The 21,303-nt window shown below is 39.9% G+C and overlaps 1 protein-coding gene across 5 annotated transcripts in view; it reads left to right on the forward strand.

The window, feature by feature from the left end:
- Nucleotides 1–21,303, forward strand: part of slc4a10a (solute carrier family 4 member 10a) — a 38,212-nt gene that overhangs the window by 8,856 nt on the left and 8,053 nt on the right. For 4 of the 5 annotated variants that reach the window (XM_058400965.1, XM_058400960.1, XM_058400963.1 and 1 more), the window contains 13 exons: nucleotides 8,943–9,024; nucleotides 9,240–9,383; nucleotides 9,528–9,669; nucleotides 11,718–11,878; nucleotides 11,982–12,170; nucleotides 14,905–14,993; nucleotides 15,122–15,279; nucleotides 15,621–15,708; nucleotides 15,780–15,926; nucleotides 17,721–17,821; nucleotides 18,542–18,716; nucleotides 18,809–18,942; nucleotides 21,057–21,302. In XM_058400965.1, coding sequence (XP_058256948.1) covers nucleotides 8,943–9,024; nucleotides 9,240–9,383; nucleotides 9,528–9,669; nucleotides 11,718–11,878; nucleotides 11,982–12,170; nucleotides 14,905–14,993; nucleotides 15,122–15,279; nucleotides 15,621–15,708; nucleotides 15,780–15,926; nucleotides 17,721–17,821; nucleotides 18,542–18,716; nucleotides 18,809–18,942; nucleotides 21,057–21,302 — 1,856 coding nt within the window. The remainder of the gene's footprint in view (nucleotides 1–8,942; nucleotides 9,025–9,239; nucleotides 9,384–9,527; nucleotides 9,670–11,717; nucleotides 11,879–11,981; nucleotides 12,171–14,904; nucleotides 14,994–15,121; nucleotides 15,280–15,620; nucleotides 15,709–15,779; nucleotides 15,927–17,720; nucleotides 17,822–18,541; nucleotides 18,717–18,808; nucleotides 18,943–21,056; nucleotide 21,303) is intronic. The other variant, XM_058400961.1, reaches the window with a different exon arrangement.

A 21,303-nucleotide genomic window follows, 5' to 3' on the forward strand; every position in this document is an offset into this window, starting at 1 on the left:
CAATCACACAGTCCAGAAGCACAACACACTCACACATTCACACGCTGTCATTCACACACACACACACACACATATGGAACAGATGTATGTAGGGGAAAAAACATTCAAATATGGACAGTGTTGCATTCTGTCCCTGGTTAATTCCATCACCCTCCTGGTTTCTTCTGGATTCTGGTATTGTAATTTGGCCTCATTGTGATGCTGTCACTCATTTATGGAAATGAGTTTTTTGTACATATCAGTCGTCCGCGCAATAAATTTGCTCCGAATACTGCAGCGCACAGAACTGGGTCACAAAGCGCGTGTGTCCTAGAAAACTGTAGAACAGTCCGTGTTTTGCTTCCCAGAGAAGATTAGTAGGGAGTCAGGGTGCACGTATATGAGACAGAAAGAGAGAGAGAGAGAGAGACTAAAGCTAGGCTTTGTTACAGAGCTGATTGTTGTGTCTCGCTATAAATCATATCATTTATGATTTATATCATACACACACATTAGGAATCCAGAAATCCAGATCTAGACACAGACCTACATGCTTTCTAGAATTTGTCTTCTAGAATTTCAGAATCAGCCTGTACAATGTGGACAAAACATCATACACAACAACTATGATGTTGAATATCAGAAAAATAATGATATAATATTGATATTGTGAATCTTTTCTGAGATACAGCATGGTGTTTTAACATTAAAAAATACAAATACAATTACAAACTGATTTAATCTTATAACCTTGAACTGAACCTTTACAGTTAAGAGACATTTTTTAAAATTATATTATATTATATTATATTATATTATATTATATTATATTATATTATATTATATTATATTATATTATATTATGATAAACACTGATCAGGCATAACATTATGAGCAGTGACAGGTGAAGTGAATAACACTGATGATCTCCTCATCATGGCCCCTGTTAGTGGGTGGGATATCGTAGGCAGGAAGTGAACATTTTGTCCTCAAAGTTGATGTGTTAGAAGCTAGATAGATTGATAGATACTTTATTCATCCCAAAGAGAAATTCACAAATGGGCAAGTGTAAGGATTTGAGTGAGTTTGACAATGGCCAAATTGTGATGGCTAGACAACTGGATCAGAGCATCTCCAAAACTGCAGCTCTTGTGGGGTGTTCCCGGTCTGCAGTGGTCAGTATCTATCAAAAGTGGTCCAAGGAAAGAACAGTGGTGAACCGACGACGGTCATGGGTGGCCAAGGCTCACCGATGTACATGGGGAGTGAAGGCTGGCTTGTGTGTCCGATCCAACAGACGAGCTACTGTTGCATGGCTGGTTCTGATAGGTGTCAGAATACACAGTACATGACAGGTCAGGGCTGTTTTGGCAGCAAAAGAGGGACCAACACAATATTAGCCTGATTGGTATATTTTTTAGTATATTACTTAGAGGTAATATAATCATTTATTTTTATAGAAATTGTTGATATAACAGTTTTTCATTTTGTTTAATGCAACATTTCTGTTTCCAGGGCATTTTGGTGAGCAAACTTTTGGTAATGATATAATGACCTTTGAGTCTGACGGGATGTGCGACAACATATTGGACTTGAACAACATAGTACAAACTATACAAACTTGTGTATTGCTTCCAGCGTTAAAACATTACTTTCGCAGACAATACACATCCATGTTACTCTTACACGGAAAAATACGATTATTCGCAAGTGTACCCAAGTTTCTCTGCCACTACTGGCAGACCTCCTAGCCGAGGTGTGCTGTAATGATCTGTAGTGTTGTGTAACTCTGTAGTGTTGCGAGAGATGCTGATCCGCAGTGTTTTGCTGATTGCTGTTCACACCAAACCTCTGTAATGAGTGCTGACCTGCGGTCGTTAAGCCGCGCTGTCTGTTCAACCCAAAACGCCTACGCGCATTAAAAGCTTGCGATGGGAATAATTAAAAGGGAAAGCAAAAAAAGTCATTTAGCAGCTATAAATTAAGTCGAATTTAAATTCTCATTAAGACTCCCGGGTGAGTGCGAAGATGCCGTTGACAAAATTACATCTTAATTATGACATACGTTAGTGTGTTTACATATATACAAGTTATGTTAATACTTACGTAACGAAGTACGCAAGCTTAATGTATTAGAAACGTTAGATCGTATTATAAGTGTTACAATTGCAAGTTTCTATATTGTATTTAAGTCACTTTAGATACATATAGAAATGTCTAAGCATGCGCAGACGAACACTAGGACCACGTTCACACTACACAGAAGCTTCGGGTCGACGGGTCACGTTAATAGTAATATTAACATCCGTCTTTAACGTGAGCAGATCTGTCTTTTGAAGCGTTCTGCATGTACACATTGATTTCTCGGTCATTCACAACGCTAATTGCTTTAGGTTTTGCTTCATCCAAATATCGAACTACATTACCAGTTTCTCCATCCTTCAGTGCTGCTGCTGTCCTTCATTGTTGCCCCATGGACATTGATAACGGACAGTGGTATGCGCATGTAGGTTAGGAAAAAGCCACGTGAATTCTGAACGTTCATATTCTTTTCATATGGCCAGGGCTCAGTTGTGGCTCACGGATTGAAACATTGGGCTAATAATCAGAATGGTCATGAGTTCAAATCCCTACACGTTCAAGCCCTTGCTGTTGGGACCCTTAAACGTCAACTTCTTTCTATCCTGTCTCTTTGTCACAAGTTCTAAACGTCTTCATCTGTTCAGTTTGGGATGGCCGGTGCTCATTGTAGCGTCAGATTCCTTTTCATGGCTGACAGGAGTCGAACCTGATGTGGTCTTCTGCTTCTGTGGCTCATCCACATCAAGGTTTGATGTTTTGTGCATGCTTTTCTGCTCTCCATGTTTGTCAAGAGTGATTGTTTGAGTTCCTGTCAGTTCAGACCAGCCACACCATGTCTCCTCTGATCTTTCAAATCAACTAGATTGCAGAGCCTTTGCTTACAGGATGTTTTTGTTTTTTGCTCTATTCTCTTGTGTGTGAAAATCCCAGGAGATCAGCAGTTACTGAAATACTCAAAGCTGCCCATCTGGCACCGGCAAGCATGCCACAGTCAGAGCTGATTGATGTGAACATTACCTGAAGCTCTTGCCTTGTATCTGCACGTCTTTATGCATTGTGCCTCTGCTACATGATTGGATAATTGCATGAACAGGAAGTTATAACTCAGGTCACTGTGTCCTGCTGCTGGAGTTGGTGTTATAGGGTATGCATGCGAGAGATGGAGAAAGAGATGGCTTCTATACAAAGCTTTTGGGTAAAAATAGCTTCAGGAACAGGTGAGGCTGTATGATATGGTGGAGTGGAGTGTAGTGTGGTGTGCATGCATATTTCATGAGAATATTTAGCTGTACTGCATCTTCCGAACATCCTGCATCTTCAGTGCCACCCATTTAGATGAAAAGATAAAGATAGTATGAATAAAACAATGTGAAAGCACTTTTAAGCAGTGACTTCCTGCTTTTTCACATGACATTTAATAACCCTGCATCCACACTACTGTCCAACTGACATATCCTTCATACAGCAACGACCCTGAATATACAAGGCTCCAAGGGTAGCAAATGTTTACAGCTGTGTGTCTGTATCTGTGTGTGTGTTTCTGCACACTGATGAGTTTCTGAGCCTTGGGAGCCCTTCCTTCATCAAAATGCAATGCTTTGGGGTCCTGGTCACATGATGTTGCGCAGCGCATGCTGGGTAGGACAAATGGGTGCGGGCAAGAAAGGACAAAGATGAGTGGGGGGATGGGGGATGATAGAAAGAGGATTCTGGATGATGGAGAGGAAGAGGAGTGGTAGAAAGGTGTGAAGAAATGGAAGAAAGGGTGTGTGGGAGATATAGGTGGCAAGGGTGCTTTCAGGTCTAATGTTACACTGTTTCACAGGAAGCTTCTTACTAATAGAATCATCAAACCCACAGGGTGTGTCATAAGCTTTTATTAAGCATGTGTTCATGTTTGTGTGTGTGTGTGTGTGTCTGCTCGCTGTTTAGTGACAAACAGGTGTCTGCATCCTTAAACATCAGCCTCCGAATAAGTAGATCTTTTTTCTTTCCATGCTGTATATGTATGAAAACATCATGCAGCACAGAGCATGCCCTTCAAATCTCCTCTGCCGAGAGCTGAGGTCTCAGGCTGATGATGTCACTGACAGACTGGAAACAATTTCCCAGGGGTTTTTTGGCGAGTATGTTTCCATGGAGATACCGGGTTCTCATTTATGGCTGTGTCACAGACATGACAGCTCAAGCATCAGGCACCTCAGACAGAACAGACACGTGTGAATCACGTTATCAACACTATGCCCTCAGACATATTCCTTGATTTAATTGTATTACACGTCAAGCCATCGAGCGTTAGAGCGACGGTCTATTTTTGGATCGTTTGCAAATTGGTCCGTAGATGGATTGGAGAAGGATTAAAAAAAAAAAAAATCTGGAACCACCACAAGAAAAAGATCCAGTGGATATTTCTGGTCTTAATGCGAGCTGATCATTGACCTTCTTCCTACAGTGTTGCTTGAAAAACAAACAAACAAATGCAGTGTGAAAGAACATGATGGTGGTGTTTCAGCCTTCTGTCTGTTTTACCAACCTTCACACAGATCACACAAATCTGTTAATCTTCTGGTGCTGAAGAAAAGGCTTACATGCGTACACTGGCCACACAATTAACACAATTAATCCAATATGACGTGCGTGTATTTGCAAATCCCTGTATAAAATCAATCCCTGGAAATGAGAATCAAACCCACAGCACTGGTGTTTACCATCATCTACCATCCATCCATCCATACCATTTTGCATCATCTACCATCCATCCATCTGTTTTCTATACCCGTTTTATTCCTAATTAGGGTCACGGGGATCTGCTGGAGCCTATCCCAGCACACATTGGGCGAAAGGCAGGGGTACACCCCGGACAGGTCTCCAGTCCATCACAGGGCCTATTCTACCATGTATTAGATAATTACATAAATATAATACTATAGCTATACTGTGTTTCCCATCAGCCTCAAAATCCTCGTAAGATTTCCCACTGTAACTGGTTTCAAACTGGTTTAATGCTGCATAAATTGATCACGCTCACTCTACATCACTCAATCTAGCCGTTAAGCAAAACTACTTTAAATTAAGTTTCATATAAGCAATGAGATCACGTTTTGTTAAGAAACATAATATTATTTCTATCTAAACTGTACGGAATTTTTATTTTTTTTTACTTAATCCGACCGACCACATTTCTTTTTTTTCTCCTCCGCAGCACCCTAAAACCGGCGTCATATTGTGGGGTTTTTTTTGGTCATTCCAATTCACTCTCCACTCCATCACAAAGTCAGGTAGAAAATCCTCCATGGAAATAGTTGTCCATGTCACAGGGCTGTAATCCTGCTCTGGATTAAGAGATTCAGATTATAGCCTACTACTAGAGGAAGCAGTGTGGAGCGCTGAGCGTTGGTGTTTACTGGAAAAGACGAAATGCATGGATTTTTCTTAAGGAGTATCTTTTCATTACATTTATAGTATAATTGAAATGAATCCTTTATTTTTATATTGTCAGAAATAAAACTGATTCATTTTCTCTGACTAAAGTGCAAACTTTAATTATTATTTTTTTAAAAAGATATTTATATCACTATAATTTACGGTTTTCTGTTAATGTGTTTGTTCGACTTAAAAAAATTTTCAGTAGTAATATAAACTAAGGCTGATTTTAAAGGATTAAAAAAAAACACATGGCAGCAATAATAGTCGTTTATATGGTGAAGCTTTACTTTAAGAAAATGATTTACGGAACATTTATGGAAAGAGGTCTTGGGTTATCAGCACTGTAACTATTCAGACTTGTAGTTTTTTTCCGATGCATCATGACAAGGTGTGCTTTTCGTCTTATTAACATGAGAAGTGCAAGTATTTATCCATTACACATTGGAATCTCTGGCAAATTGCTGTGATATAAAAAGAATAAAACACTTCAGGACTTGATGCTACAGTAAAATAACCAGCTTTGGTGTGGTAAAGGTAAATAGGTTTCTTTTTCTTTAAAAGAAAAGCTTCACTGTGAAGTCTTCTTCTTATAGTTCTTCTTCTTCAAAAAGATCCATAATTTTTCATATACTTCTTACTTTTTTTACTTTCTGTACAAATCCTTATGCTAAAGTTGTGATAGAGGTGAAAACTGCACTCTAGGGACAACTTGCCACGGACTGCACTCGTTGTCATGGTAACCGCCCAGTAAGGTCAAACCTCGTGGAGGTTGAAGCTAATTTTGGGACGTTTCTCGTCTAAGGGGAGAGCCGATCCCTCTGCTGCTGCACTCGGCATACTGCTCGAGACTAAAGAGGCTAAAAGAGACCATGAACTCCTATCAGCTCTAGCATACAGGAGGGGGAGGAGTAGGAGGAGGGCGGCATTTTGACGGAGGATATCAACTCTTTTCGTTTCAAAAAAGTAAACTGTATTAACTGTATTGACTTCTCTGTAAACACATACTAAAAACAGCTTTCTAAATGACAAGCTATATTCTTGACTAATAAAGAATTCTTTTTGTTCTGATTGGTTGGATAAATGGAAGTCCATATAATTTCTTTTTATTTTTTTTTTTGTTTGAGCCTAAGTTAGAAACGTAAACTTTCCAAAGTCAAATATTTGACATTGATCTATATTTTTATTTTTTCTAAAATGGACTACACATATAAAAAAGGCAGCTAGCTTCAATAATTTATTTATTTATTGGATATTTTTTATAAATAGATAATTCCAGAATTAAGGAAACCCTTTATGAAAAAGGGGCAAAATAAACTGAGTGAATGACTATACATTGTGCACAGTGTGTCACTTTCTCCACTAAACAGTAAAGATCATATATAAAAAAATAAAATTGCATTATCTCTCAAATCCCTAGATATATAAATACAAAAAATACAAAAAAAAAATGTTTAAAATTGCTTCCAGTATCTAATTTTGGGTATGACCAAATCTAAAATTATAGATATACTGTAGTTTCCTTTGGGACTTTTTAAACCCTAGCTATTCATAATCTAATCCTAAACCCTGTCTTATTTGCCCTGACAGCCACAACTGCATAAATACAGCACACGGTCCCTTTAAATAACGGCTTGTCTCACGCTTTCACATCAGTGAGGAATAAATGTCGCCACATAAATTCTCCTTGGCTGTTTTAAGCCTCCTGAGATGCACAAAGGCAAGAAAGACAAAAAGAAACTTTTTAAGTACTGTTTATACAACACAGGGTTTCTGAGAGTGTACAAAAGACGTGATATGATGCACGTTCAGGATCTAATAGGGTGTCGGTTGCTAAGCATCCAGTGTGAAACCACTACATGGTTTCACACTGTTCACGTTTAGCACCACAATTTAGGTGCAGAGAAAGATTTCATAACCCCGGGTACAAACCCTCCTTCTAAATGACAAGTGTGAAATGTTCCTCTACCCAGGATTAAAAGCAGCGTTTAGAATGATGATACCCCGGGGTGTAGAGTAGTGTGTAACGATGCTCTCGGACAGTTTTGCACGTATTAGTGTAGTAAGATTGTGAAGATGTTTTGATTCTGGGCTAATAAAATAAAATCCCAAATAAAAGGGTTGCCTCTGCCAGAAGGTTAAGCCATGTTCATGTGTGGATTTTAAAACATCTCAGTGTCCAGTTTCTGACCCTATTAAAAAGCTCTCAGTACCAAACAGGGAAAGAAAAACGTTTCAAATGTTTGGCTTGATGTGTACCAGCATGTCAGAATCAATCACTGAGCCTCTATCCTCCCATATCTTATGACTCATGGGTAGTTTTTACTGTGAGAAAGCTTTACTGACAGCCTACAACACTCCTACATGTGTAGTCGTAATTACCAAAACTATTCCACAGAACTTCAGTCCAAAAATTTTAAGTTTAGAGCTTTTATACAGTGAGAATTAGCAGACTGTATTTGTTCCAAGAGCTTCTTCTTTAATGCAGTAAAGGAGCCTGAAAAGGATTTCTCTGCTATTATAGCAGATCAGTCCAGGAATCTCTAATGACTGGAAATGTAGCCTGGGCATTTGTGAGGACGTGGTTCACACATACAGCGACACAGCGGTCAATGATTTTCTATGAGGCGACATGAGCCTCTGTGAGCCTTGGCGACTAGATGTGGGCGTGTCCAGCGACGTGAGAAAGGTTGAAGAAAGGGGCAGCGACTATCAGTGGGATTGAAGACAGTAGTGTTAATGTGATCCATGGTAAAGCTCACACACTGCTTCTCCTTCATTACATGATATGAAGCACATAAATACACCAGATCTTCCTCCAGAATCTTTCACTTCAGCACTAGTTAGCTGCATAACCCACTGTTATAAGTTATTACCATGGCAACGCCTCCTGGTGACTTTACAGTGATAAAATCTCCGTAGGTGTGAACGTAGCATTTTGTGGTGGTTTGATCTCATGCAAACGAACGTACATATTAACATGTCTGGATGTACAAAAAAGGTATTTTAGAGGTAAATAATAATGTAAACATTTTATGTTGATGTGTGCTTGTTTTATACAGCATTTGTGTGAATACACCGATCAGGCAGAACATTATGAGCAGTTACAGGTGAAGTGAATAACCCTGATGATCTCCTCATCATGTCACCTGTTAGTGGGTGGGATATATTAGACAGCAAGTGAACATTTTGTCCTCAAAGTTGATGTGTTAGAAGCAGGAAAAATGGGCAACAGACGAGCTACTGTTGCTCAAAGAAGTTAATGCTGGTTCTGATAGAATGGTGTCAAAATACACAGTGCATGACGGGTCAGGGCTGTTTTGGCAGCAAAAGGGGGACCAACACAATATTAGGCAGGCGGTTATAATGTTATGCCTGATTAGAGTATATACATCTATAAGTAAATTCACTAATCTGTGTGTGTGGGTGTGTGTGTTTGTGTGTGTGTTTGTGCACAGAGAAATGATGAGGAGGCAGTGTTGGACAGAGGCGGGACTCGTTCCATGCTTAATACCAACTTTGAGAAAGAGGAGCTAGAAGGTAGAAATGAGTTATTTCTTAAATTTAAACCACCTCCATTTTGTGTGTGTGTGTATGTGTGTAGTTTTCCTTTCTGCTGTATCTTAGAGTTTTTTTTTAGTCAGTCAATCATAATTTTTCAGCTTTTTTAGACATCATTAGATATCATTTGTCATGAGCTTACATTGATCTTTATGTTCTTTGATATTGTGTGTGTGTGTGTGTGTTTGTTGTAGGCCACCGTACCCTGTACATTGGGGTGCATGTCCCACTCGGTCGGAGGTCACACAGGCGGCACCGTCACCATGGACACCGTCACAGGAAGAGGTCAAGAGAGAGAGACTCAGGAGCCGAGGACGGCCAGGAATCTCCCTCGTACAGTAAGTGTGTGAGCGTGTGTGCTGCACTAAACTAAAGCCTTGTTATAATGGCTCTTTATATCTCTTTTATTTCCTCTCTCTCTCGTTCTCTCTCTCTCTCTGTGTCTCTCTCCCTCCCACTCTGTCTCTTTCTTTCTCTCACAGCAGACACTCCGTCTCAGAGGGTGCAGTTTTTGTTGGGGATGGAAGATGAGGATGAGGAGCACATTCCTCATGCGCTCTTCACTGAGCTGGATGAGATTTGTCTGAGAGAGGGAGAGGATGCTGAGTGGAAAGAGACTGCAAGGTACATCAACAAGTACACACACACCCACACACACATGCATACACGCTTGCAAGCTTGCTTGCACACACACACAGACAAATGTGCACAAGCATGCACGTACACACGCATACATGCACACACACACACACACGCAGACACTGACACACACACATAGGCTTGCAAGCATACACACACACACACACACACACACTTGTAAACATGCACGCACACACACATACGCTTACAAGCATGCACACATACATTGACACACACACACACTTTTTGTTTCGTTGTATCACTGAGTGATTTGAGCCGTGCACATACACACGCATACTTGTACAAACACACACACACACTTTGTCTCATTGTAACACTTTGTGATTTGAAGTATGCAAATACATATGCATACATGTACACACACACACTTTGCCTCATTGTAACACTTTGTGTGATTTTAAGCATCCACATACACACTCATACATATACACACACAGACATACGTGCATTGACACACACACACACACACACTTCTTCATTGTATCACTTTGGGTGATTTTTGTGGAAAAAGTCATAAATAAATGTCTCGTGGAATTATGTATAGCACAAAGTCTGTTAGATCAGATATTCAGTCTGACGCACTCACACTGCGTTTCTACTGAACACGTTTTATATATCAGCTGTTAAATCTCACCATCTGTTCTGCTTTATTTTCACTGCCTGTCATTTACACACTTTGTATAAATTTAGCTGGTTGTTTGTAATATTTTTCACTCATAGAACTGGCCAGATGATTGGGAATGCTTTCCTATGATAGTTTATCAGTACCGAAGCAAATAATTTATATTAATGGCTTAATAATATGAATGACAGACGTACGCATTAGGGCTGGGGTTAATCGTCACCTGAGAACGGAGAAAATCCTGACGGAAGATGGAATTCAGTATGTCTTTTTTTTTCCTCTTAGTGTAATTTGTGTAATCTAAAACGAATCATATTGCAAATTGATTTGTGTAATGAGCACACGGTGCATTCCCGCCCCTCCCTATTTCCTATGGAAAATGAACAGTGTGGGTATTGATTTGCTCTGGGCAATTGATCAGTGCAGCATGCTGGTTCCTGTGTGTCCGAGTGCATCCTCCTTGATAAGAGCACAGCGGCCTGATGTTCCCTGTGCGCTCACTGTGTTACATTCGCTTACTGTGTGTCACATTACTTTCTTTTGCATTGTGTAGAGTTGCTATGATCTTCCAAGAGTTATGATGGACTGTATGATGCACCTCTAGCAGGCGCCAAAGCCTAACGAGCAAAGATGTATAACCCTGTTTTCTCCCCGATTTGGTCGCCTGCCAATTCCGCCTGCCTATTCAGCGCTCCCTTATAACACGATCACACAACTGCCTTGCAGGTGAAGGTCAAAATCTCATTCAGAGGAAAGCACCATCTGCCCTCTTCCTCATACACAAGCTCACAGATACCCATGACTGACACACTGATTGACAGGTCAAAGTCAGCCAAGTCGTCCGCCCCTTCCCCGGCCCTCGTTGAGATTTGAACGCAATCAACCCCTGGATAAGGTGAAACATTAAAACCTTAAAACCAACCAGTACATGCAGTGAGATTTAAAGCTTCAATAATGATCATGCTTGTAAACAAAATGCCAGCTGTAATGACTAACATCCTGCTACAAAAGACTGTTCTGAAGATCTCCTAGAAATAAAAATATGATCTATCAGAGCAACTTATACATCAAGGCAATTTGTGTATATTTAATATATATATTTTTAAAATCGGGGCATCTTATACTGTGTCATGGTTATGCCGAATTAGTGCTTAACTACATTACCCATAATCCCCATGCACATCACACGATCTTGCTAGCACCCACACCTGTCCTGGTGTACACTCCTATTTTTTGTATACCTCATTGTCACTTTTTTGTTGATGTCGTGTCTCGTCTTGTTTTGGTTCATATTTGCCATTTTGTTCTTTAAACACCTTCCACAATAAAAGTCTGCACCTTCATCCACTGCCTCTATAAATTTCTTGTTGTGTTATGTTGGTGTATGTAGATGGCTGAAATTTGAGGAGGATGTAGAGGACGGAGGAGAGAGATGGAGTAAACCCTATGTAGCCACACTGTCCCTGCACAGCCTGTTTGAGCTGCGCAGCTGCATTCTCAACGGCATCGTCATGCTGGACATGAGAGCTAACTCGCTGGAGGAGATAGCAGGTGGGGTAAAACATTACAGCAAGACTTCTTCCAATGGGAGAAACAAAAACCTAAAGATATTACTGTGTTATTCAGCTCGCTTTTGTCTCCTCTGAACGGGTAGACATGGTTCTCGACCAGCACGAGTCTTCGGTCACTATCGGAGAGGAGGTCCGCAGGAAAATCCGCAACGCTCTTCTCAAACAGCACCACCACCAAAACCAGAAGAAACTGGCCAACCGCATCCCCATCGTCCGCTCGTTTGCTGACATCGGAAAGAAGCAGTCCGAGCCGCACTCTATGGATAAGAACGGTAAGAGACATCATATTAACTCAACTCAACATGCATGACCTGAAGAAGAACAAGCCGAGTCCAGAAGGTGCTATTGTGCCATAGAAAAGAGAGTATGTGATCATATGATCAGTGAGTCTGGTACAAGAACTGATATGTTTTATTGGTAAATTATCAGCAATCTAACAAAGGATTTGTAAAAATGATAAAGTTTAAAATTAAATGAATATTTATCCTTATTGAGCAAGCCTGAGGTGATGGTGGTGAGGAAAAAATCCCTGAGATAATATGAGGAAGAAACCTTGAGAGGAACCAGGCTCAGAAGGGAACCTCATCCTCATTTGGGTGACACTGGACAGTAAATAATGTAAGTGTAAATACAACTGTTTATAGTCAAGTGAAAGTGCAACCAAGAGCTCCTGGGGAACTAACAGTTCAGCATAATTTCTGAGTTCATTATGGACTCAGCACTAATTCCTTCCTGCTGAGTCTTCAGATGTTCACTGATGAAGACCCGAGCACAAAGCTGACAGGCGCAACAGCAGTTCAAAGACGGCGCAATATTCTCTAAGTGGTTCAGTCCCCCTGGGTCACGGGCTGTCCACAGGGATCCATCCCCAGCAGAATGAATTCTGTTGAAGAATTGGTGAAGTCTGGTGGTGAATGACTGCTTATAGCTGATATAATTGAAGTGATAACAAGAGATTAAACATTATATATTGGTGTTGCATCAGGGCACACTGGAAAATATTCAGATGTCTCCCATCATCTTGTCTTTGGATTATTCATCTATATAACCTATTTTCTCTATTGTTTATAGCTATTTATAGTTTCAGCTAGGATCATAACACTTAACACATCCCAGGTTTAAAACATTTAGCAAATGAAGAAGCCTGGTTTCAGTTCCATCATAAAGTTTTGTGTGCGCAGAGTCTTGTATTGTTCTTGTGAAATGGAGTAGAATCCCACTGTTTGTATCAGTCTGATTCACCATGCATTTAAATTCCATAGAGATACTAATTATCTCTTTTGAATCACCAACAAAAAATTCTTGTCATTTGACAGATGTGCTCTGATCCCCACCACACCCTCAAGCCCAAGCACGGCCAAGCTGCCACTGTTGGGCCCTTGAGCAAGGCCCTGAACCCTCTCTGCTCCAGGAGCACGGACCCTGCACACTGATTCCAAACTAGGATATGTGAAGAAAAAAAAAATTGCTATGCCTTCTTCTTCAGTAGAGTTATTATTGCACCTAGTGGCCAAAATCTGAACTGCAACAATCACTAATTGGCAAGATACTTCAGCCCCATCCTCACTCTATGAACACTTTGAGTAGAGGAGGAGAGGACAGAACAGTTCATGTCCAGCTTGGCAGATTGGGCTAGTTAAGTACTGGCTGCCAACCTTATTTATAGAAAACAATCTGGATGAAATGTTGTACAGTGCAGACACTGTGTCTATGATGTACAGAACCATTTCGGTTGTTATATATATCTTAAAGATTGAAAGAGGGAAAGGGGGCTTCTAGAGAGTAAAATGTATGTTAACTAAAAATATAGGTGAAATAGAAAAGAATAGAAAATGTCTTTTTTCCAATGCTGAAACCTATAAACCCTGGTTAGTGATACCAGCTCAAGCACAATTTGCTAATTTATGGAAAAAACAAAGCTGATGACCAACAACAGTATTGGATTCACCTCAGACATTAAAGTCAACAGACAAACATTTGAACCTTGTTCAGATACCTTGGATCAGTTGTGTCTGATGAAGGCTCCAAGCAGGAAGACCTTTCCAGAATAGCACAAACTACTTGTGCCCTGACACAACTGAAGCCATTATGGACAGACAGAAACTTCAGTCTGGGATCGAAAGTAAGATTACTGGACTCACTTGGAAATGAAATGGAAATGAGATGCTACAGAAGACTCTTGGGCATCTCTTACACCCAGCACAAGTCATGCAGATGATTTCCCAAGCCATTGGTCCTCATTATGACCTGCTCACAACTATCATCATCCTGCAAGGCATTGTGTAAGGAGGCAGAAAACAAGGGAGACAAAAGAAAAGATAGGAGGATAACATCCAGGAGTGGACTTATTTAAAACTCAGCAAAACAGTGAGAGCTGCTGAGGACAAAGACTGATGGAGAGAGCTGGTCAATACATCATCTGTGGTGCCTTAATGACTCTCTGGTGTTATAGGATAGGATAAGATAGGATAGGGTAGAAATTTGCCTGAAAACCAGCTCAGAAAACCAGGACCAGTGTACTGTACTGTAGCATTGAGGGAGCTGTCCAGTACCTGGTGCTGAAACCTGAATGTTTGTTGTTGATGTGAGTTGATGTTGAATAATTCAGAAAGAGTTTTATTTTATTTGAATCCTGTCTGACTCACATCTGTGTAGCTGTGTATGTGTAGCACTACTACCTAATATAACTTATAACTTAAGTAGCTTTAGACCCGATTTTTTTGGCTTACAAGCTTTAGAATCAGATCACATTTGATCATGCACCAAGAAATCTAAACACTGATCCAATACTTTTGACCAGCAAAGTTTGCTTGAAAAAGTCAATGAACATGATAATCTTGTGTGCTTGGAAATTTGTACTCTCACTCAGCTCTTGGCCAGATTTAGTATTGAGAAGACTCTCAGACGTCTCAATTTTGATTCTTGAACCTTAATATGGCGCACCAGGAATTTGTTGTGATTTTTTAGGAACATTTGTTAATGAGATGTATTCTTTGCTGTTCTCAGGTCAGATGGTGTCCCCTCAGTCACAGCCATGTTGCACAGAAGGCCGAGGGGATGGCAGTCGAGAGAACAGTGCAGTGGACTTCAGTAAGGTAAAACCCCTTCCTACATTCACACTGATCCTCATGAGGAACCCTGTACTGTGTGGAAACACTATTCTAATTAAAAACAGCAACACTGTGAGCAATATATGTAACTGCACCTTGTTTGAACTTTGCAGATAGATCTCCATTTTATGAAGAAGATCCCACCAGGAGCAGAGGCATCAAACATCTTGGTTGGAGAACTGGAGTTCCTGGAGAAGCCAGTGGTGGCGTTTGTGCGGCTTTCTCCAGCCGTGCTGCTTAATGGCCTGGCTGAAGTACCAATCACCACGAGGTGAATAGCTCAAATCTGGAGAAAAGTCATACTCTATACCAGGGGTGTCCAATCTTATTCAGAAAGGGTTGGTGCAGGTTTTTATTCCAACCAAACAGGAGCCACACCTGAGTCTAATGAAAGCCAAGATGTGGACATAGGTGTGGCTCCTCCTTGATTGGAATGAAAACCTGTGGATAAGATTGGACACCTCTACTCTTTTCTCATGAAGAATACATTATATTTTCCATGTCCATGTCTTGATTCTTTTGAATTCTTACTTCAAATATTTGGGGATTGTTGATGTGATCTGCTGTACGTTTTGTCCCTCCTTGTTATTTCTACCTCATATTTGTCTTCAGATTTCTGTTTATACTGCTGGGACCGATGGGAAAAGGGCCTCAGTACCACGAGATCGGACGCTCCATTGCCACACTAATGACAGACGAGGTCAGTGCCATTCCACAACACATCTCTTTCATTTGTCTTTGTGCTAATTGTCTGTTCCACATCCTTCCAAGGTGTTCCATGATGTGGCATATAAGGCAAAGGACCGCAGTGATTTGGTTGCTGGAATTGATGAGTTTCTGGACCAGGTGACAGTGCTACCACCAGGAGAGTGGGACCCCACTATCAGAATAGAGCCTCCCAAGAACGTGCCCTCTCAGGTAACACCTAAAGCATTCACACACATGTGGTCTTCTTAGTACACCATGCTACAGTATAGAAATTGTAGCTCTTTTGGGGCAAACTGAACCATTTTCACCTTTAAAACTTAATTGTTACAACATGAGAATTCTATTTGCCTGGCCTCAGTTTTTGTATTAAACATGAAGTGTTTGTAAATTGGTTGCAAAAATCATATTTATGTTACACAGATTTCAGGTTTTTATTACATGGGAATAATGGGAAATAATGGGAATATGTGAAATAAAATTTAATTTACTTGATGTCTGCCATCAAAAGGATGTCCAAGGAAGGGATTTGGGGATATATTTATATAAATATATAAATAATTATGGAATAATATACGAAATGTTATTATCTGTCTAAACCTGTATAATCTGTTTCATTTAATATCTAAAAGACAAAGATTGAATAAATAAATAGCCATCCGCATTTATGTTTTCTTTGAACAGCACTAGACCATATTTACCATCTTATTGTAACTGGTTGCAGCATTCAGTCACGAGTACATCTCAGTGACGTCTTAATTAAAAGTAATCCACAAGTCGTGGACTTCGCAAAATGATGAGTCAAGTCAAGAAGCTTTTATTGTCATTTCAACCATATATAGCTGATGCAGTACAGCGATTCTCCAGGACCCTGGTGCTACATAAAACAACACAGAGCTAAGGACTAAAGAGTAAGTTGTCCTAGCCACAAAAAGTGCATTGTGGGCAACCTAGTGCAAACAGAGCAATATAGACAGTGCAAACAAACAATACAATACGCTACAGGACAGATACATAAAATACCACCGACCAGAGTGCAGACTGAATTTAGAATTGTGTAAATAAGAGCTTTATAAACAGTAAGAGTGCTTTGTAAACATATGTACACTTGTAATAGCAGCAATAATAATAGATGTGCAAAACAGCATTAAACTATCCCTGCATTAACAGCATATTATCATGTTTATTTGCGTGGTGCTGTAATCATAGCTTTATATTGAATGCTTGCGTGTGTTTATGTGTGCGTGTCAGTTTGGTGACAGCTGTATGTTAGCAATGCACCTGCAAGGTGATGTTGAAGAGTCAGAAATAAAGTTAATAACCTTTAGAAATAATGACAAAAATAAATGTTGTTATTACCTTGAGATTTACATTTATGGCATTTGGTTTGAAGTCACTGAATCAATGAATGCATCCTGATACGGGTTCAGTGGGTCACAGACAAAAGAATCAGAATTAAAAATTAAAAATAAAATAAAATAGAATCAGCTTAAAAAAAATCTGTTGGGCAGAAAATATATCTAACCGAGTCATGTAGATAAGTATACAATAGTATAGATAGTACACAAGAGTCAGGATCCTGTCTTACCAGTAGAGAATAAATTCAAGATAGAACAACTTAAAGCTTAAGTTATTAGTTATAATTAAGATTATTGCTCAAGCTCAAGTGGTGAAGGCTCTGGGTTGTTGATCGGAGGATCAGGGTTCAAGCCCCAGTACCACCAAGCTCTACTGTTGGGCAATTGAGTAAGGCCCTTAACCCTCTCTGCTCCAGGGGCTCTGTATCATAGATGCCCCTGTGCTCTGACCCCAACTTCCTCAGCTGGGATATGTGAAGAAAAGAATTCCACTGTGCTATAATGTATGTGTGTTGATAATAAAGGCTTCATGCTCTCAGTTCTTTCTTTCTGTAATTTCTAGATTTTGTCCTACAACTAAAACTAATAACTTTGCAAATCTCTAAGTATTATTACTCTTATTATTAATCTTTCTATTACTCTTATTCAGGAGAAAAGGAAAATTCCTTCTCTACCTAATGGAGTGACTGATCTGGGAGAGAGCGAGGAGCATGGAGGCCATGGAGGACCTGAATTACAGCGCACAGGAAAGTGAGTGTGTGTGCGTGTGTATGTGGGGTGGATGGGTTTTAAAGTGATTACCAGCCAGACGAGAATTCTCTCATTTCACCCGAAATGATCAGCAATATGCATAAAGTAATCCAGAGAACACCATTTGTGAAGCATGGTGGTGGAAGCACCAGATGTGAGGGTTTTTTGCTAGAAAAGAGACTGGTGCACTTCAGGAAGGAGGATTATCTAGAGATGCTGAAGCACTAATCTTCCAGCAGGACAACGAGACAATAAGAGTACCTAAGTAAAGTTGTAACAAAATGGCTTTAATACAACAAAATTGTAGAGTGGTCATCAGTGGACTGAACAAAGAAGTCACCGAACTTTTATTAGAATATTAGTTATTAGACATAAATTAATGAATCTTTTGTTACTACTGACCTTTATAGATTATCAGATCATTGCCAAATAAAATATAAAAGCATTTGTGAGCACTGTGTAAATTATCTAGACCCATGTCAGTTACCGAGAAATCAGTTTCTTTATGTTCTGTGACTAATGCTATTTAATTCCTACCAGATAGGTATTTAGCTGCTGCCTTTTCCTTAATCTATTCCAAACATTGAGCATTTCCCTGAGATACAACTTGCTTTAAAAATATACAAACCCACATACATATTTAGAGCAGATTCATGTATCAATTTAGTGCTAGTATAAGAAGTTAATGTACTGATGTACAGGGTGCATGTGGTTCTTTAGGCTTTTTGGAGGATTTATTCTCGACATAAAACGCAAAATTCGTCACTACCTGTCTGACTACACCGACGCCATCAGCCTGCAGTGTCTGGCCTCCTTCTTGTTCCTCTACTGCGCTTGCATGTCTCCTGTCATCACTTTCGGAGGCCTACTGGGGGAGGCCACAGAGGGTCGAATAGTAAGAACACAATCTTCATATGCTTTATTAGCACCCATGCATATGCTAAGACAAACTGTAATTAATGTTAATGTCTGGTTTGTGTCTTTCAGAGTGCTATAGAGTCTCTGTTCGGTGCCTCTATGACTGGGATAGCGTACTCTCTGTTTGCTGGGCAGCCTCTCACTATCCTGGGCAGCACTGGTCCTGTCTTGGTGTTTGAGAAGATCCTCTACAAATTCTGCAAGTGAGTAATGCTATTGTTTAATACTTAGTTTTAAGATCCAGAAATTTTTGGTTATATAAAAAGGTCACATTCTTGTAACCGAAAAATAATTTTTCAAATTTAACTATTTACACTGATCAGCCATAACATTATGACCACTGCCAGGTGACGTGAATAACACTGATGATCTCCTCATCATGGCACCTGTTAGTGGGTGGAATATATTAGGCAGCAAGTGAACATTTTGTCCTCAAAGTTGATGTGTTAGAAGCAGGAGAAATGGACAAGCGTAAGGATTTGAGTGAGTTTGACAAGAGCCAAATTCTGATGGCTAGACGACTGGATCAGAGCATCTCTAAAACTGCAGCCCTTGTGGGGTGTTCCCGGTCTGCAGTGGTCAGTATCTATCAAAAGTAGTCCAAGGAAGGAACAGTGGTGAACCGGCGACAGGTTCATGGGCGGCCAAGACACATTGATGCACATGGGGAGTGAAGGCTGGCCCATGTGATCCGATCCAACAGACGAGCTACTGTTGCTCAAATTGCTGAAAAAGTTAATGCAGGTTCTGATAGAAAGGTGTCAAAATACACAGTGCATGACGGGTCAGGGCTGTTTTGGCAACAAAAGGGTGACTAACACAATATTAGGCAAGTGGTCATAATGTTAAGCCTGATCGGTGTATATTCCATATATATATTATATATATATATATATATATATATATATATATATATATATATATATATATATAAATATATATATATATATATATTCCATAATTTGTCTTTAACTTGATGTTAAGTCAGGATCTAGTAAATCGCAGACTAGTATGTGAGACATAAAACTTCAACAATTAAAATTTATACACCCTGCTAGTCCTAAATAAATCTTTGCATGGATTATTTATTATTGCTCATATTGTCATGCTGAGGAAAGTAGGATTCATTTGAACATAGCACTAGTAGTATAGAAAACGTTTTGGTTCTTAAACCATAGTAGCTATAATTGGATGGTATGCCAAGAGCAATGTCATGTAGTTCCAGTGTTACCATTTGATTATTTTCCATTATTATTATTTTTTGTGAGCAGAATTATTGAAACAGGTCTTAAAGTGAATAACACTTAACATTTAGTTGCATATCAAGCCAGCAACCCACCGTGCAGCATGTCACCAAAACTGTTGCATTCTTCTTTTATGAAGGTTTTCCAGGCTTGTTCTGCAGCTTCCTTTAGTTCCTGTTTGTTTCAGAGGGTTTCTTCAGTCTCCTCTTGGATTAAGGATGCTCAGTTAGGTTAAAATCACTTTTTCCCCTTTGTTGTGTTGGCAGAGTGTTTTGGATCATAACACTGCATGATACATGCTTCCAATCAGATTGGATGCATATCTCTATAAACTGGCAGTCAGGATGTTTCTGTAGAATACTGAATTGCTACCATCATGAGTAACATCCTCCATAAAGCCATGACACAGGATGAGCTGATATTGTTTGGATCCTTTCTTTCTCCACACTTTGCTCTTCCCCTCACTTTGGTAGAGGTTCATCTTGGTTCCAGAGCTTCCAGAGTCTGTTTTTTTTATTCTTACTACTGATGAGTGGCTTGCATCTTGTGGTATGGCTTCTATACTTCTGCTGTCAAACGTCTTTCTTGCAAGGTGGATTGTGAGACTTTCATCCCCGCCCTTTGGAGGTTGTTGTTGAGGTCATGAACTGTTTTTTTTGTTTGTTTGTTTTTTTCTTTACAGTCCTCACAATGTTTCTGTATTAACTGATGCTGTTTTCCTTGGCTGACCAATGGTTACACCAATGGTTTCTTTCTTTTTAAAAGAGTTGTACTGGCAATGCTTCTCCATTGTTCTGATTAATTGTCCTTCTTCACACAGCTTCAAATCGCATAATTTTCTTCCCTATACAGCTCTCTTGTGTTCATGTTGGTTTATCCAGTCTTCACAGGTGAAACCCAGAGCTCAGACCAAAAGTGGACATTCAGACCTACTAATTGTTTAGCAGTCAAATAAACAGAGGCACTTGGACAACAAGAAACACCTGCCAATCACATGTTCCAATATTTTTTGAAGTCTTATGATATCTGCAGGTGCAATATTTCTAAAGCTTAGTGATGTTTGTGGTTTTAAGGGAATATGGGCTGTCCTACCTCTCCTTGCGTGTGTGTATTGGGCTGTGGACGGCTTTCTTCTGCTTGCTCCTGGTGGCCACAGATGCCAGTTCTCTGGTGTGCTACATCACCCGCTTCACCGAGGAAGCCTTCGCTTCACTGATCTGCATCATTTTCATCTACGAAGCTCTGGAGAAACTAGTGCATCTGGGAGAAACATATCCCTTCAACATGCACAATGATCTCAACAAGCTCACCCAGTACTCG

This window comes from Hemibagrus wyckioides, linkage group LG10, assembly GCF_019097595.1.
Source record: "Hemibagrus wyckioides isolate EC202008001 linkage group LG10, SWU_Hwy_1.0, whole genome shotgun sequence".
NCBI classification, from domain to species: domain Eukaryota; kingdom Metazoa; phylum Chordata; class Actinopteri; order Siluriformes; family Bagridae; genus Hemibagrus; species Hemibagrus wyckioides.